Source organism: Oreochromis aureus, linkage group 15 (genome assembly GCF_013358895.1).
Source record: "Oreochromis aureus strain Israel breed Guangdong linkage group 15, ZZ_aureus, whole genome shotgun sequence".
NCBI classification, from domain to species: Eukaryota; Metazoa; Chordata; class Actinopteri; order Cichliformes; family Cichlidae; genus Oreochromis; species Oreochromis aureus.
Genome location: NC_052956.1, coordinates 21,969,914 through 21,989,798, shown reverse-complemented (window position 1 = coordinate 21,989,798; position 19,885 = coordinate 21,969,914). Strand labels below are relative to the sequence as shown.

Here is a 19,885-nt window from a genome sequence, read left to right as displayed (position 1 = left end):
TTTAAAATGCTCACACTTAGTAAAACATTTCAAAAAGTGCTGAGGTTGGAACATTTTTAAAAATTTCTTCTTCTAATTCTGTGTTATACACAGATTACATGCTCATATTATTTAAATTTGTTACTTCATTCTTTGTAACTGTGGCTTTTTCAGCGTGTGCCAAACAACCTCATGATGGGGTTGGTTGGCAAAAGTGCGCACAATTTAAATCATGAATAAAATAATTTCACAGCAAGTTTTAATGCTATCTGTTTGCTAACTGATATCTAAATCTTGTTGGTCAGCTGATACTAGTTTGACATTTTTATATATTACAGAAAATTGGACAGAAAATCTGCAACATTTTGCAGCACATGTTTTAGGATTAAAGCTTCCTTAGAAAAAACTCTGCCCCTTCTTTGACACAGTCTCTGTGTTGGGCTTCCATTTCAAACATCCTTTGCAAAGGAAAAATACATGAAATGAAAAAGGTAAAAATGTTAAAATGCTTTTCACTAGTTTGAAAGAGGGGAGGGCATTCAAGGAGATGAAAATAATGTTAAATGTGTTAATCCAGCTCGTGAAAGACTGACATCACAGTGACGGAGTAAACAGTAACTTGATGCTCTCCTTATCTCTGAGGCTGAGTCATTTGTAAACGTCCAAGCAAGAGTAAAGACCAAGAAAGAGAAAGAGAGAAACACAATGAATGCATGCAGACTGATTAAAATGTCCTTAGTCTTAAAGTTGATGCTTCAGATTACAGGTAAGATTACAATACATACATTTAAAGCCATGTTTTGCATTTCTGTTTTTCTGAGCAGTAGCAGTTTGGGTAAGTCCAACCATCTTCACGTCACAGAGCTGGCCATAACGTCACTTTGTCTTGTGAAAACGTGATAGATGGTCAGCATAACTGTAACTGTAATACCTGCTCTTCATTTACAGAAACACTGCAGTAATAAAGCTGATAATCTGTTACAGTTGAGGATGTTGGTCGTTATGACCGTCAACATTACAAATCAGGAATAAAACAAGATCAAGATACTGAGGTTGCTCTTTATGTTATTGACAGTGAGTATTTATATTATATTTTGAGCTCAAACTGTCTTTTTATAGCAGCATACTAAAATAATAAAATCATTAATAAAGGAAATAAGTTATTGTTTTTCTGTTCAAACTTTACTCGCACAAAATTGATATCTTCACCACTGGAAATATGTTAGAAAAATAATAATGTCACCTTGTATTCCTGTTTGTTGACATACAAACACTGCCATCATATAGTGGAGTGGGTGTTTGAAGGTAATGACAAAATATCCTCAGACCTGGATGTATCACCACATACCTTCTCTGTAACACTGACTTTTACCACACCGCACCTTAAACTGAAGTCAAGGAATTATGAGTTACTGAAAGCGACTGATGAGCACACTGAAGGTGTGCAGCTGTTTACCATCACCCAGGCATCAGGTGGGAACACAGGTGAGAAATTATGATTACATAATTATTACCTCAAACTGATGTGTGTACTTACGCAAAATATTGCAGTTAAATATCACACCAACCTTTCTTATTTATTGTCTAACATGTAACATAGAGACTGTCCTTACTGTAAACATGGCATTTAATTTTTGTGTTTTTTTTAAACCAGGTGAAGATGCAAAGGGAACAACAACAGTTACATCTGTCAACACCAACACCAGCAAAGCTAAAAGGTTGTGACTGAATTGCTAACATTTTAAAGTATTTTTAAAGTATAAAAAGGTTTTAAATCAGATTAAGCTTCAGAGGAAATTGAACTAACAAGCCAGTCTTAACCGTCACAGCTCTATGAGACATGAAGCCTCTGAGAGAGCTGAGACTGCCTCTAGAGGTGGGAGAGTCTGGGAATGAGGAAGACAGAAATATTGTAATTTTACTTTTTTATTTGCAGATTTGTTGAGATCCATCATTGTCTCTGTGGTTTTAGCAGAACCTTTGCTATCGACTGTAACAGTCAACATGTGGACAAAAAGTAAAGGTGAGGACATTAATACAACTTTAATATGCAAAAAGCTTTGATTAAACTGGCTTTTTACTGTTGAGAAATTCTGTATTTTTGTGGTTTCAGTAAATAAAACAGATAAAAGAAACCACCAAATATTACATTATGACTTTACTAAGCAAAATGCTTTTTGGGGTTTTTCCCATTAACTGAGGACACACACACACACACACACACACACACACACACACACACACACACACACACACACACACACACACAAAGAAAACAAAAGAAAGAAAACAAAAGAAAGGAATATGAGAAAAGTGAAAAAGCACATGAATATAAATCAGGCATAAACTAAACATTTAACAGGTAAAATAATTACCGCTGAGAATGGCAGAATCTAAATTGTGTTCTGTTGTTTTCCACAGGTGCATAATGACGAAGGCACAACGAACTGTGAACACTAAAGACCCTTTGCCTTCTGTCAGATTCCACTGATCAAAAACATCAACGAACGAAAGAAACCCGTCTATTTCTGTTACAGATCACATCATTACATTTTACATGTAAACAACAAATGCAGGAGATCATTTTACTACTTTGCTGAGACAGTGAAAGATGTGTCTTCATGGGCTTTTGTTTCTTTACAAACAGTTATCAATGAGTGGTACATACAGTATTGTACCATTAATGTTATTTTTCTCAGAAGTTGTCACAAATAATGAAATAAAGAGAAAGTGTCTTGTTAAACACCACAAGATGGCACCTCAGAGCAAAACAAAGTGCAAGGTAACTTGAGTTCATATATATATATATATATATATATATAAGCCATAGTACTTCTGTGTAATCCCTGTGTCTTTGGTAGTTCAGCCAACATATTGGGAGTAGATATGGTTGGGCTACCCTTTGACCGCTTGACATTGCTGTTACATACCTTAGAAACAAACCTGTTTGTAAACAAACTTGCAAAAACCCTTAAAATGACTCCCAAATCAGAGCTGACGGAGCAACTATGGAGGTAAGTTAGTGTGCAGATCACTGATGTAACTGCTAATAAACAAAATGAAAACAACTTTTTAAATTCTCTGATTCATTTCTTTGTTCTTACTTTTGTCAGTACTTAAAACCATTCTGTCTCGTGGAGCTGTAGCTCTGCTCTCTCTCTCTCTCTCTCTCTCTCTCTCTCTCTCACTCACTCGCTAATTTAACTATAGGGAGCCAAGTTTAAATGACACTAACAAATAGTAGCCAGTGTTCTTCTACATATCGGTTCTGTTAATGTTATTTGTGACAAACTGTCTCTGTATGATTAAAAAAAGAAAAGAAAAAAAAGGTATCTGTGTTTAGCTTGTCTAGTTTTGTTTGTCTCAAACACTTGAGACAAACCACAACATTGCACTGCTAACCATAGTTAGCAGCTTGCGCTGTTAATCTTTGGATTTTGACTTCCTGTTCTTTCACCTACAGTCTTGAAACATTTCTCTGTTACTTTGAACAGCTTTGTTTGTCCTGAGATCTGACATTTCTCTAAATAACATATAAATTCAGTGGTTTATCCGTGAAACCTTGTAACAGTTCAGACAGTCACTCAGAACTGTTTTAACCATTTTTGTTTCAGATTTTTATCTGATGATCATTAGAGGCTCAAAACTCCAAAAGCTCTGCAGCTGCACTTTGGTTTTCACAAAAACACTCCCCCTTCACTTCTCAGAAATGATCATTCAGAGAGAAAATGGTGGTCTCAGACCACTAACACATTTATGTGCATGTCCTTACCTACCTCCTATCATTGGTGACTGCTACATCACGTTACATCAAAAATAAGAAGACTCAAATACTGGTGGTCAAGGAGTTCTTCTACAGAAGAGCCGCATTGCAAACATTGAACTGACAGTCTTCACACATTCAACTTCCTCTTCTACTGCCGATCAAAACACAACATGTACTGTTATTATTCCTGTGCAGCACTTCAGATAAGAGACTCTGCAAAATGCAAAACACATAAAAATGAAAATGCTAAACCTTTCCACTCATTTTATGTGATTTTTATCTACTTTAAGGCAGGAGTAGAGACCTTAAAAGGTACAAATTGATGAATTTACCAACAGACAAAGGAGAGGAAAGAACTGACGTCACTATGACGAAGTGAGCAGGAAGTTGATGCTGTATTCATCTCTGAGACTGTCTCATTTGTGAACGTGAGAGCAAGAACAGAGACTGAGAGAGACAGAGAAGCACGATGGCTGCATTCACATGGATTCAAATGTCTTCATTACTGATACTGATGCTTCAGTTTAAAGGTAAGTGTAGATAGAAAACACGTTTGATTAATAAACTGCATTATTAGGAGGTAGGTAAGGACATGCACAAAAATGTGTTAGTAGTCTGAGAGCACCATTTTAGTTTTTTTATTATTCTTTCTGTAGTTGAGAAACTTGTGCTATATATTTCTTTTTACTTTTTAAATTTAGTTCTCATTATAAACATCACAGTTAATCACAGATAATGTTTCACATTTCACTGTTTTTCTTTTTTCAACAGGAACAGCTGAGCAATATTCACCTGTTTATGCTGTCAGAGCTGAACATGACGTTACTCTGCCTTGTAAAAATTTGATACATGATCAGCATGAATGTAAAAGTACTATCTGGCTGTTCAGTGATTCAGGAAGCACAACAACACTCTTTGAAAATGGGCAGATTCACAGAGATACCCAGACTAAATCAGACAGACTGAATGTTAAAAAGAAAAACTGTTCTCTGGTTATAAAGAAGGTCTCAGTTGAGGATGTTGGTCGTTACACCTGCAGACAGTTCAACAAATCAGGACAACAACAAGGTCCAGACATTCAGGCTGATCTGACTGTTGTCAGCAGTGAGTATTTGCATTATTATGTTTTCAGCTCAAATTAACAAAACAAACTGAAACATTACAGCAACTATGTGATGAAATTAATATTGTTGTTTTTCTCTTTCAATGTCTCCATCTTCACTAGTCACTAAACATAAGAACCATGGCAACGTCATGTTGACCTGCTCTGTATTTGCCTATGGACACTGTGGGCACAAAGTGGAGTGGCTGTATGAGGATGAAAAGAAAATATCAGACATGAAGATCTCGGCAGGTCGATGCACTTCTACTGTGACATTTACAAGATCTGACCTGTCCAAGTTTTCTAAGCTGTTAAAGTGTCATGTAACAGATACTTCCACCAAAAATGTGACAATCTTTCCCTTCAAACCTCAAAAGTCTTCAGGTGAGAATATATTAAAATCACCTCATAGTGATGAGTCAAAATAGACAAAATTTGTTGACTAATTTGAAATTTCAATATTGCACCACTCTATATGATGTACTGTTGTAAAGGTACTATCATTATTTTTTTTAAGTTTAATTTTGTTATTGGATTTTTAGATAAAGATGCAAATAAGACAAAATCCACAATGGCATCAACTTCCACCACAACAGCAAATTTAATGCCAACACTGAAAACATCATTGTCATCAACAATATCATCAATAAAATCATCAAAATTGTCGACAGCAATTAACATCAACGAACGTAAAGACGTCAGCAGTGACACCGGTGTATCAGAAAGCATCTGAAAGTAGGGACTTGATTTTCTCTTCTTTTGAAGTCTTAGTTTTGAATATCAGGATAAGTTGGTGGAGAAATTCATTATCATCATTAACATACTTTGCTACTCTTTCCAGATCAGTTATGGTTTATTATTGTTCCTGTGGGATTAGCAGGACTGTTAATAACTGCTGTCACCAGATGGAAGAAAAATACAGGTGAGAGAATTCACAAATTAAAGTTCATTCTAATTATAAATATGATTGCTAACTGTTTTATTCCCCCAGAAAACCAGAAACTACTCTCTGACAGCACTGTGAGTTTAAACACTTACACACATAACACACACACACACACACACACACATAACACACACACACACACACACACACACACACACACACACACATAGTTCAATTCAATTCAAAACAATTTTATTTATATAGCACCAAATCACAACAGACGTCGCCTTAAGGCATTTTAAATTAGAAAATTAAATTAAATTAAAATTAGTTAACTTATTTGTCATGCTTTTGTGTCTGACATGGTACAGATCTTAACTTACAACATACACAGTAAATCATATGTATTTGTTAATCCCCAGATAGGTCTAGGGGTTAGCGGAGTAAAACAATACTATATGGAGGAATGTGAGGAGGCTGTTTGTGCCAGTTTGAAAAGCTTTAATGCCAAGATGCTCACAAAAAGAAGCACAGGGTAAATTCAGGGAGAGTCACGGTCAACACAACAAACAAAACGGCTCTAAATTAAGATAAAAGTTCAACCGCCAGTCAGCCAAGGTAAAACTGGAGAAAAATGGAATGCCAAACAAAAAGACAGCTCCCCTAAAAAGTTTCCTCTGGGCACTAAAAGGACGGTTATATAACCAAAAAATGGCTAAAGTCCCTTAGGTGCTGCTCGCATAAGCCCTGGAGAGCATCCACTGGCTGCAGGACAAAAGTTGCACTCAGTGTTATGTTTTATTTTCACAGAAAAGAGGAGAGAGCTACAGGGATCATGGTTATGAGAACAATATTAATGCTAATTTAATTACATTTCAAATGGACTCAATATAAAGCCACATGTTATTAAGCAGTTAATACATTGTCTTTTCTGTGTTATAGGATGAAGCTGAGACCTATGTGTTATACGTCACCGTCAGCTTTACCAAGAAGGCCCAAAACAAAGCCCAGGTAAGATTTCTGATATTCATCGAGATGATGGTAAATATATTATTTTAAAAGTTCGTGCCAGCTTAGTGTGTCTTTTGATAAAGGAGCAACTGGACTTTTTAAAGTTTCTTGAAGATGTTTCACCTCTTACCCAAGAGGTTTCTTTGGTTCTAAAACCAAATAGTTTAGAAATTAAAATCACATGTGATGTGTCACATAATCAATAGTGACTCCTGCTAGGGTTATAAAACCTTGTACTCTGAAACTATTTGGTTTTAAAACTGTAGAGGCCTCTTGGATGAAAGGTGAATCATCTTCAAGAAACTTAAAGAAGTACAGTCCCTTTCTTTCCAAGCTCTTAAACAACCATGACCTTTATGACTGTGAACCTACACATCTTAAACAAAGTGTATTGTTATGTGTTCTTATAGGCATGTTGTGGTGATGATGACGGAGACACTGTGACCTACAGCATTGTGAATGCTTCCTCTTCTTCTGCTGGAGGTTTTACAGATTCAAGCAACCTTTATTCAATAAACTAAAGAAAGAGATTAAATAGTATGTTGCACATATTTTATTTTTTTTTTTTTTTGGCAGTGAGGTAGTTCAGTTAGATACATTGTAGATTTTATTCTTTACACAGTGTTCTCATATTCCTAGTATATAGAAATTATTTACAAGGTGTATATGGATGTCCTTAATACTAGGAATGTTATTTTTCTTTGCACATGCTTTGTTACTCTGTTTTCCAATATTTAGGACAAACGACATCCATCACACTTTGGATGGAGCTGCTCTATTTCTAGAAATTGTTGCAGTCTTACATGCTTCTCTGCAGCTGCTCTCCTCCTATAATACCTCCAAACTCCATCCCCATTCAGACTGTCTGATCTCAGGCCACCAAAAAAAAAAAAAAAAAACACCAGCAAACTACTAGCAAGCTTAATGGATATTTTAGTCGAAATCAATCAGAATCCCCAAGTAACTGTCAGAATCCTCCAAGTACAGGCTGAGGAGGAGCAGCAACACTCTCACCAGTTTTTTTTTTATCAACCATTGCCAAGACATGTTGTAATTCATTTGAAGGCCAAACTCTTCAGCTTTGATGACCTTAATTGGAAAACTAATAAAACTGTTTCATTTGTTGTTGTCTATCATCCACCTGGCCCTTACTCATAAATTCTATTGGATTTCTCTGACGTTTTATCTAATTTAATGGTCAAATAAAATAATTACCTCTGCAAGAAGAATATGTTTTTGGTAACATTTGCATGCAGACATCCATGTCATTCTGTCTGTAAACATGGTAAACACAATATCTTGAGAGGTTTTTGTATGAATTCTTAGAAAACGTTTCAAAATGTAGACTTAGGGAATGTTAACAATCAATCAAATTTTCGGCTCACATATGAGAACACACAGCAGTACAAGTTGACTTCATCATTGTTCTTATGTTCAGTCACTGGCGGAAACAGAGAGGATTTAGGGTAATAATAAATACATCGCATTAATATGCACTGTTGTAATGTGCTCACACACACTACTGAAACACGCTCACACACACTACTGAAACCAAGGCATTTAAGCTGAACAGGAAGTTATTTCCTGACAAGGAAACTGAAGGAAAAAGTGGTACATTTCTACGTCCACTCAGCAACCTGTTAATAGCCTAAGTGAAGCAGCAGCATTACTTAACAATATATTAGCTTCAGCAGAGACCATCACAACTCTGTCACATGTGACAGCTGTGGGGCAGCAGCCTGTTGCAAAACACAGTCAAGCTAGCCACACCGCCAGCTGCACCTACAATCCAGTTGCACTTTTCTTATTACGGTACGGGTGCCGACTGGCTTAGAAACACGAGTGTCTTTGGGATACTGACATTTTTTACTATTTTACTTCTCAATCCACTTCGAGTTTTGAAATATTAGCTATGCATATATATATATATATACATATATATGCATAAATGCCACTATCTAGAAGACACTCGTGTTTCTAAGACAGTCGGCAACCTTATTATTCATTTATTTTTTCAGAAAATATAGCACAGTTAGATGACAACAGTTTAAAAACTCAGATAATCAACTTTTTGTCTTTTAACTCTTTTTAATATTTTCATTTCAGGCTTAAAATTTTAACATTAGTACAAAGTTCATTGTAGAGTAAAAAAAAGTGGTACAGGAATAACCAATAAATGAAGAACATAAAACTTCACACTAGAAAAAGCAGCCTACAACTGAGTTGGCCCAACTTAAACAAATTGTAAAATTAGCTAAGCGGTAACTATTTTGAATTTTTTGTGCAAATTGTATGAAACATTACTTAACCAGTGGACAGGTACATTTATATGTAAAACATTATAACATATGAATAGTGTTTTTCTTATGCATGTTTTTGACCTGCGAGGCCGAATTGTTAATAAATAGGTAAAATAAAAACATAATACATATAAGGTTATTCTGTTTGTTTTTTTGTGGAATAAACAGAACGTCCTCTCTTCCTCGCTGCCTCCATGTCTCTCATTATGTCGCACAAAATAACCAAAACACACCACAAATCTCACCAATGATTTCGTTATAGATCACTGAATCAGGTGCCGAAGCAGTGACGCACCAAACAAAGCTTCTGACGTCATCGATCATGTGACTCTGGTCAGCTAAACCAAGCCTGGTTTTTTTGACATGTACAACAGCTTCAGCTGTGACAATGGGAAAGTCATTGTGCATCTTTTCATTATTTTTACATTAAGAACTTCATTTGATGTCAGAATTTGTTTGATATTCAGTCTTGATTATTTGAAAATTTTATTTCATAAAATAAATAAAATCTTAATTTATTTCAAGCGAGAAAATAACATTTTATTATCATTTTTGTTACGGCCGAGAGAGCCAGGCTGTGGGTGTGGACTCAAATGCAGACACAGATGGAGGCAAAACGGGCGTGAACACAGTGCTTTATTTACAGTGCCTAGTTAACTTACAAAGCAGGAAACTATGAATGCTATGAACGGAGAATGCTATGAACTGTGGAAGCTATGAACTGAGAACTATGAGGTCAAACTATGAACATGAAACTGAGTGCTATGACTAGGTGCTAGATTTCATGGACGGATCCTGGGAATGGAAAAAGGGGCAGTGGCTTGGATGGAGGTACGCAGTCAGTGTTGCAGGTTAAAGTGTCATGTGAGGAGGGGGTGTCCAAAGGGTTCCGGGTGAGGAGTGTCCAGAGAGGGTCCAGAATATACTTGGAGCGAGGGACTTGGCAGGGAGGCAGGCAGGTGTAGTCCAATGATGGAAAGGAAGCAACCAGATGACAGAACCAGCGTCCAGGCGGAGATGTGAGTAGTTTAGCTTGGGAAGTGTGACTGCCAGCTGGGTCCTATGACAAAGAAAACACGGTGAGGAGAAAAGCAGTAGTTAAGGGCTCTCACAAGGGCTTGGCGGCCTAGAACTAACGTGAGTTAGCAGAAGATCTGGCAGAGGTCTGTTGTGAATGCTGGTCTTATATGCTGGTGACTTGATTGGAACCAGGTGTGGAAGCTGATCGGAGTCTCTGCCTGAAGGTGGAGCCCAGCGGAGTGGAAAAAACCCGCACTCACCCGGACCATGACAGTTTAATTTTTAGAGTAACCTCTAGATCAATGTGAAAATTAAAAACATTGTACTTAACAAATAGCAGATTTATAACACTCTGACAGGCTGGTGACGAGAACTGGACAGACTGACCACGTCCACATCACAGTCACCCAGTTAAGACTGAACCGTTCCTTAATGGAGACTGAGTTACTGCTTATGTGGCAGGTGTGGACATGATGGATGGGTTTCCTACTATCAAAAGATGCTCTCTACACCCTTATCTCTCTCTCTCTTTCTCTCTCTCCCTCACTTGTTGAGCTGGGAGGAGGAGCCAAGTTCTGATGATATCCAAAGTTGTGCTCCTTATTAAACCATTAACATTATCTGTTACACTTTATCTGTGATGACTATCATTGTGTTTTGTAGTGCTGTCTCTCTCTGACACCTCACACACACCACAGCATTGCAGTGCTGACCACAGTACAACTGTGCTTCTATTATTCTCCCCAGTATAACTTCCTGTTCTTTCATCTCCATATAAAACATTGACTCTACTACACTGCAAACCCGAACAAGTTGACTGAACTTAAAACTTTTGTGGAAACCGATTACCTCAAAAGATTTAAGTACACAAACTCATCCCGTCTAAGTATGGGGGTACTCAAAATTTGTATGTAGTGTTAACCTAAAAATTTAAAATTATATCCTATATTTTATTAATTGAGCGTTACTCAAAGACTGTATACTTTAATTTCAATATTTTTGTGTTTCTTGTAGGTTATTATTTTGATGCAACACAATGCAATTATATTACAACCTAAACTCAAATGATATGATTATTATAAGATATGTATGTTCCAATGTTTGAGTGTAGACTACTAAACAAAGCACAGAAATTTAGTTACTTCACATTTAGTTTATTTAACATTTTTTCATGAAAAAAAAAAAAAAACATCACAAATGTTTTTATCAAACCACTAACATGGACATGGGCACCGTAAAGTGCGCATTATAAATTCAGTGTAGAACATTTAAATCACAAAAGACGACATCAGTCCTAATTCTCAAAATATACAAAAATGCACAACAAAAAGTCAAATACTAATCACCTTTTTTCAAAAATAGAAATGAAAAACAATTTTTGAAAATGGGTAAAAAGAAAGACGATAAGCTTCCAAATAACCAGAACAGGCAGTCAAGTATAGGAAAATAAGGTAAACTGATGGAGTTAAATCCACCCAAAGCCTGTAGTAAACTTAAAGTGCTTCAAACAAAGTGCTCAGTAACAGTGCATGTCCTAACAAACATCGCCTTATATTCCTTCCAGAACTACTCCTTCAGCAACAAATCATTTTTAAGGGCATGTAGGCAGGGTTTCAGGGGTTTGCCGTCATCAAGCCCCATGAAGATTTTTTGGACAAAGGTAAATGTGTGAACCAGCTTCCTGGGGTAGTCTAAATGCAGAGCATAGATCAAGCCAAACAATAAGGCAAATGCATCTGAAAATCCGGGAATATCACGCAGCACCAGGTCGCCTTCCACCACAACGGCCATGCTTGAGGAAGTAAAATGGACAGGACTAGTCTGGGAAGCACCGTCGGTAACCACTGTGAGAAGGGCAACTGGAGTGTCAAAGAGGGTCGACTCATCCAATGTGTCCGCCTGGAATAGACACAGTATCAATAAGTAAGGTTGGTTTGAGAGAATGTGGCAAGCATGACCTGTAATCTAGCAAAACATTCAGCAGTGTAGTGGGTTACTTTGTAACGAGTTAGGGTACTCTACTTTTTTGACAAATGTACATTAATGTGTTAGCTTCTTGCATTACATAATTAGTATGTTTGTTATTTGTCAATAAAAAAGTAATTTATCATTTCATGACTTTATCCCAAAAAGAAACTAAATCTTGACTTCAGCCTGGTTTTGGGGCCACCTGCAGTCAAATTGTATTTTAAAAATCCATGGTGTTTTATCTCACTAGCACAATTTAAGTAATGCAAAAATACACTTACATTACATGTCTTAAAGAATTCTGGGTCCCCTTCCGCAGGTATACAGGAAGGGCATGAAGCACTGCAGTGCGTTTCACGTTGACATCAGGCGTCTCCTAAAAGGGAAAAGAAAAGTTCACTGAACACAAAGTTTTCAGGTGTCATTCTTTGGGGAGAATACATGTTTATGAAACTGCATAGCATGTGACTCTACAGAATTTTGGAGACATTTCGTTTGAGACAACCTTTCTGTCTCTGATGACAAAGAGTCTGTTTCTTACCCATTTGACAAAAATCCTACACAGTATTTTAAAATACTCTTCTCCAGATCAGAGCTGTAATCTGTATAGAACACGGATGTTCAAAGCAAGGAAAAACTGAGTTTGTATCAGTGAAACTTTTAATTTGTGTTAATTTTATCATTAGCAATAGTCACCTGAAGATCATAATGATTCAGGATGGTTCGCAGAGCCTCCGATATCTTGCCAGTCCGTGCAGCCTTCTGTCTGTATAGAGCCATAAGTCGTGGTGTGTGTCTGTCAAGTTCAGCGTAGAACTGGTTCCGCAGGTTGATGTTTGTGACTCGGTGGAACTCCGCACAAATCTAAAATAAAACAGGAACAAAAACATCCAACATGAAGCCAAATTACTGACCAAATTTACATCTTATAAATTGCCCAACTTCTGTCTAACCTTGTTTTATAGATGTCCTATTAAGTTTTTAAAAAAATTGGGCCAGAACCACAAGCACAAGTGTATCACAAAGCTGAAATATATTTTATTTGTTATCTATTATTTATTTATTTATGTATTATCTGAATCTGAAGAGATCTGCTGAACTTGCATTGTTTCATGTTAAACTGAAGAAGAAGAAAAAAAATATATCAAAGCACAGATACCTGAGAGTCAAATCGCAGAGCAGGCCATTTCTCTAAGAAGTTCTTCACCATTGGGCTGTCTTGAACAATTTCATGGCGACGTAGTGCGAAGGTAGTCTGCATCAGTTTTTCAATCATTACTTTGTTGGGCTCAGTCTTCTCAACCTCATTTTTTATCTGGACTCTCATATCCTCCAAACTGACCTGATCTTCTCCTCTTGGAAAGTTTGGGAGGTAGTTCACCTCAGCTCTTCTGGCTCTTTTTATGTTTGAGTGGGGATGCTCTCTTTCAGGGTTGTTAACACTCCTCCTGCCAGCGTTGACAGACACCTCCACACATCCAGATCTGGCTAGCTTGGTGCGATAATTTCCCATCTTGAATTTTAAACTGGTCTTCCAACCATAACTTCCATTCGTACTTCCAGGCTCTTTAAGACACGGATGAGTGGTAACAAGAGCTTCTGCTGCCAAACCGACATCTCTATCACTCGGATAAGCTTTGAAGGTGTGCATCACTGAAGCCATGGTCTCCAAGATGTTGTGCTTTTAGGCTCGAGTCAACCTCAGATGTTTTCCAGACATCTCAAAGGCTCTATTTCCCTCCTCAAGGAGATGTTCAACTTCGTAAGAAAAGGTAGGTACTGGGAAAGTGTCAGGCCAACACTTCAGACGCTGAGCTAATGGCACATGAGGAAGGATGTCTGTATCAGAACTTGCACATGAACTGACATCACTTTCAGATCTCACTACTTTTAGTGTGCCCTTCTCCGGCAACTCTTGAATATCCAGTAGGCAGGTAAGTTGCCCATCAAAGTCGGGGTCTTCGTATTGTAAGGTAAACTCAAAGTCCAGCCTTGGGTTGAGCTTCTCCCGGAGTATGGTGATTAGTTCTTCCACCGACTCAGGCCGCTTAGTTAGAGAAACCTTTACAGCAACATCTGTGGTGACGTGAACTCTCAGAAGGAACTTTTGGGAAACTGCCATCATCCTATGACTGAAACAAGGAATGGAGATGATTTTTAAAAAAATGAATAGTCTCATATATAAGAACACTGTACATCATACCATTAACCTTATTATGGTCAGTGATAATTGTATCGAATTGAAAGTACACTGTACATTTCATGACAAAATAAACACTTAGCATGGCAAAAAAACCTTACAATTACTGCTGTTTACTTTGAGTGCAGTCTTGAATTCTATGGCCGAACATCCAACAGTCCAAAACTTAGGTAAGAATGTCAGATGTTACAAAGTCACAGGCCATCATTTCAGTTAGTCATGGTAAACAGTAACCCTCTTTCAGTTTTAAGTTTTTACCATATAATCAACATTGTCTCATTGTCACAAAATATAATAGACTGGTTGAAAGAAGTACAAGGTAATGGTAATGGGGGGGAGCCATGAAAATATATCTTTTCAACATGATTCAGTGTGACAAAGCAGGGCCATGTTTTTTTAAATTTTTTTTTTAATGAAACAGGTCTTTTAACCTACAAATGTTTTAATGGCCATGAAGGAAGGACTCTTCAATAGATCTTTCAACTCACCTGTGTTTACTGTCTCCACCTGAAATGACTTGCAGTCGGAATTTTTTTTTTTTGGTCTTTTTTTTTCTTGGTCGTCAGCCTTGGATAAAAAATAAAAATATTGAAAACCTTATCAGCACACTACATATACAACACCTTGCTATATTTCAGTCTGGGTATTACTTTTAATTGTTTAAGATGGAAGTTGCCACTGCTAACTACGTCACTTTTGAATGATGCTACTGAGAAGACAAACACCTGCCGAACAATGAGGCTGCTTTTGTAAAAACGCCAACTTTCTTGCTTTGGCAAGGGGTCGTTAAAATATCACTAGGACCCGTTCTTTATGTCTGATTCTTATTAAAACTGTGTTTTAATCGGTTAAAACTGTAAAACTGACGACATAATGTATGTTTGAAAAAGAGCGCGAACAACTATTCACCACCTGGGTCTGTGCTTTTTAACACAACAGCGCATTCGAAAAGAAGTTCTTGGCTGCAACATATTAATGTACTTGCTTTTTTACGGGAAAAATATACACAACGAAGGATCCGTTTTACTTACAAGTTTCTCCAAATGTGCTCTCCAGTTGCTCGAGAAGGGCAGCCATATTGAACAGAATTTTCTGTCAACGTCGTTCAGGTTAGAGAGAAAACGTCATGACGTAGTTGACGTACACATGCGGAGCTCGGAAAAAAACATTTACTCAAAAATCATAATTAAGACAGCAGTATTTACTCTTAACTTCTAAGCCATGTACAATTATAATTGTTTGAATCGTTAACAGAACAGAAAAGTTTTAAGTTGTTTCAACTTTGTGAGAAATTTCAATTGTTATATACACATACTTTATAAGTCAGGTAGACTGTTGGGGTTTACAGTGTAGTTTAAGCAGCTCTGTTTGTACTGCCTGCTCACATTGGTCTAAGTAACAAATCAGTTCATCTCCTCTCACTGTTCCTATCAGATGATTCCAACTTATACTCACACAATATTAAAACATCTTGAAATGAATGTAATGAATTTGTATTCTATAAACTGATTGATTTAAATCAACTTTCCACATGTTCAAAATGACGGGGACAATAAAGACAGTCACTCTCTCATCAGTGTGTTAACATTTGTCTGCCTGTAGTGAACATTTAATCAGTCTTAGTAATTTTGGAATTCCCCCAAAAACGTTCAAAGGTTTACTCCTGTGTGTCATATAATGTGTGTTTTCGAATCCACAGCACAGGAAAAACAAAATGGTGAGGACTTAAAGACAGCTCTGTTAGTCCATCAGTGTGTGAACCATTTGTGTTTCTGATGTTTATGTGGTCAACATTAGAGGCTCACACCTCCAGAGCTTTGCTGCTGTTGTACCCACATTCTCACAGAAATACTTCCCCTTCACTTCTCAGAAAAAAATGACTTCATAGTTACAATGATGGCCAACAGGCCTCAGACTACTAACACATCTTATGTGTGTCCTTATCCAGCTGCTAGCAGTGGTGTTTGCTGCAGTATCAACATGTTTCATTGTGGGCATCAACACACAAATTCTTGTTCATAAAGACTCTTCACCTATTTTATACGCCGACAAGGATTTTTTTTACTATTCTCCTTGTTATAACGTTTACAGGGAGACAATCGACTCTGTAAAATGTATCAAACATAAAAATCAAAATTTTTAAAAGTTCACTTATTGAGTTTATGAATAAAGAGAGAGGGAGGATAAGATCATTTAAAAGCTGAAGACTAAATAAATTCAGAACAAGTGATGGAGAGTAAACCACTGATGAGGAAGTGAGCAGGAAGTTGAAGCTGTGTTCATCTCTGTCTCATTTGTGAATGTGAGAGCAGAGAGTAGAGACTGACAGACAGAGAAGTACGATGGCTGCAGTCATGTGGATTCAAATGTCTTCATTCCTGCTGCTGATGCTTCAGATTACAGGTAAGGAAACACAGAACACACACACAATAGTATGTTCTTCCTTTAACTGAGAAAGATGTGTTTGCTTTGTAACTTTGAGTTTTCTGGACTCTTGGAAACAAAAGATGAGAAATAAATGATCTAAAATAATCCTTAAACTAACTGTTAATCTAACTGCAGTGTTCATGTTATAGTTTGTCACATTTCACTCTCCTGTCCTCAGCAGAAACAACACCACAGCCTTTGTCCTCCTTCAGAGCTGCCAGAGCTGGACATGACATCATTTTGTCTTGTGAAAATGTGATAGATGGTCAACATAACTGCAACTATACTACCTGGGAATTCACTGATTCAAGAAACACAGCAGCTGTAGAGCTGGTTGCTCATGGACAGATTAATGAAAATGTTAAAGCTAAATACACCAGACTGAATGTTACAGCGAACTGTTCTCTGCTTATAAAGAAGGTCAAAGCTGAGGATGTTGGTCGTTACACCTGCAGACAGTACAAAACAAGAGGAGGACCAGCAGAAGATCCAGGCTTTATGATTGATCTGTCTGTTATTAACAGTGAGTATTTACATCATAATGTTTTTAGTTCAAACTTGGAACAAACTGAAATATTACAACAGTATTTATTACAGTGATGATGCCCTGTTGTTTTTCTCTTTCCATATCTCCATCTTCACCAGTGACTGAACATGAGAACAATGATAAAGTCATTGTGAACTGCTCTGTGCTGACACATGGACACTGTAGTCACACAGTGGAGTGGCTGCATGAGGGTGAAAAGAAAATAACAGACGTGGAGATTAAACCAGGTTCCTGCTCTGTGACTGTGACATTTAAAAGATCTCACCATGATAAGAAGTCACAGTTTTATAAATCATTGAAGTGTAAAGTGACAGATTATTACACTAAAGAAGAACAACTGTTTCCCTTCAAACTCAAATCCTCAGGTGAGAAAACAGGTGAGAATATGTTCAAATCGCTTCACAGTGATGAGCAGACTGATTTAGTACTGATATTGCAGCAATCTACATTATGTATTATTGTAAATGTAGTTTGCAGGGTTTTTTTTTCTTGGCATCATTTTTGTTTTATTGTCTTGTTTCATTTCTTTAGGCAAAGAAAAGACAAAATCAACGACTGCAAAACTAATCTCAACCACAACAAAATCTTCTCCAAAAACAAGAAAGACCTCAGAAGGTAGTGACATCTGAAATATGTTTTATAATTCATGCCCTCAAATTCAAGTTGTTGGGTGAGAAAACAGGTGAGATTATGTTCAAATCACTTCACAGTGATGAGCAGACTGATTTAACTGTTTTGATTATTAAATATTGCAGCACTCTACATTATCTGTTGTTGTAAACATAGTTTGTAGTATTTTTTGACATCATTTTGCTTTATTTTATTTCATTTCTTTCATGAAGAAAAGACAAAATCAACTACTGCAGAATTCACCTCAACAACAACAACAACGGCAATAAAATCTCCTCCAGAACCAAGAAAGATCTCAGAAGGTAGTGACATCTGAAATAACCTTTATATTTGAAACCCTCAAATTCAAGTCCTCAGGTAATGAAACTGTTATGAATATGTTCACATCACCTCACAGTGATGAGTTGACTGGTTTGATTATTAGATATTGCACAACTCCAAATTATCTGTTGTTGTAAATTGAGTTTGATGTTTATTTTTTTCTTACCATCTTTTTTTAAAATTTTATTTTATGATTTCATTTCTTTAGGTGAAGATGTCACAAAGACAAAATCAACAACAAATATCCGAATGTCAGACTGACACTTGGGTGGAGAAATTCAGTGACAGTTGTGATTAAAACTTAAAGTCTGAATGTCAGGTGGACTCTGGGCTTTGGGTGGACATTTAGTTAGACCTCTTTCACACAGGCCTACAGACTGTGAGCCCTGACAGGAAGTGGTCACTACGGAAAAATGTGTGTTCACAACTTCAAGGTGTAACTGGTTGCAAAGAGGTCTATGGGGCTGTACTGAAAACCTCTTTGTGATTGCTTTGGTCACTAGCAGGTTAACACAGTCAGTCATAGTTTCCATGTAAGTTGCAGACATGTCTGCAAACACTTGCTTCTGTTTGTGTTTGCAGCAACGTGTTAGTGACCAAAGAAATCACCAGTTTTTTGTTGCAGCACTCTCTTTCCGACTGATTTCACACAATGACAGCCAACAACCAGTCACTAACCAGTCATCAAATACACATTTCTCCCTAGTTAGTGGAGAGTGCCACAGGGCTGTGGACCCGTCACAATTACTTTGAAAATAAGGGCCTTTGTGTCACTCTCATTCTGTGAACACATTTATCTTACTTATATTCCTTTGACCATCATTGTTAAAAACAAACTTATTGATTTGAAAACTATAGCTAGAATTTCAGACAGCACAAAATCACATTTACTGCTCATCAATACAAATTACAAAGCTGACTGTATTTATCACTTATAAATCATACACGTCTTCTGTTTGTTTGTCTACTGGCTAATACTAAACTGACACTTTACCATGAATGGGGACAATAATCATCTTTCACATGTTTTAATTCTCTTCTCAGGTTTGCTATGGTTTATTGTACTTCCCGTGGGTTTAGCAGCACTCTTAATAACTGTTGTAATCATCAGAAGGAAGAAAGTTAAAGGTGGGACCATCCACAGACTAAAGTTTAACATAATGCAACTAATGAATGCATGAAAATGTTGAATTAATGTGAATATAGGCAATAAAAAGATTTCTTATTTTGTAAACTGGGATCATTAGAAAACAGGCAGAAAACCTGAGTTTTAAATGTGAAGCTAATCTCAGTTTTTTTTTTTAATTTTCCTTTTCAGGAAAAGAAACACAGCTGGATGGCAACACTGTGAGTTCAAATAGTCAAATAATGAAGTTTTTATTCAGCGATGTCTTTCACTATCATCTTTTAACACCATTGCTTCAGACTAGACTGAGCTAATAAATAAAATGCCTTTAGAGGTGACTTCAGTTGATAATAGAAACAAAGAATAAACAAAAAAAAAATAACTAAATAAAATACAGGATTTACCATCAGAAACAGAACAGCTGACAAAACTGCAAGTGAGCTAATTCAGCTTCTCGCTGACACTGTTTAATTATCTAATTATCATTTAGATCTTTACACAGTTACTCTTCTGTTTTTAAGCAGGGACTGAGCTTAAACCCTGCAGAGACTCAGTCTGGACCAGGAACCAATCAAACCAGGGTGAGGTCACACACTAATCTC

At 36.9% G+C, this 19,885-nt stretch overlaps 1 protein-coding gene and 1 long non-coding RNA gene across 2 annotated transcripts; one reads left to right on the top strand and one right to left on the bottom strand.

The window, feature by feature from the left end:
* Positions 1-4,127: 4,127 nt before the first annotated feature.
* Positions 4,128-7,828, top strand: LOC116326788. Its single transcript, XR_004199950.2, has 8 exons — positions 4,128-4,275; positions 4,517-4,849; positions 4,971-5,231; positions 5,390-5,582; positions 5,689-5,769; positions 5,839-5,867; positions 6,676-6,744; positions 7,155-7,828. It is a non-coding gene; the product is annotated as an uncharacterized LOC116326788 (long non-coding RNA).
* Positions 7,829-11,630: 3,802 nt separating this feature from the next.
* On the bottom strand, positions 11,631-13,732 carry LOC120433221. Its single transcript, XM_039599118.1, has 5 exons — positions 13,375-13,732; positions 13,192-13,287; positions 12,729-12,896; positions 12,319-12,408; positions 11,631-11,963 (listed from the first exon to the last, which is right to left on the bottom strand). The coding sequence occupies exons 1-5, from the start codon at positions 13,693-13,695 to the stop codon at positions 11,631-11,633; spliced, it is 1,008 nt and encodes a 335-aa protein (XP_039455052.1). The 5' UTR covers positions 13,696-13,732.
* Between the last annotated feature and the right edge of the window lie 6,153 nt (positions 13,733-19,885).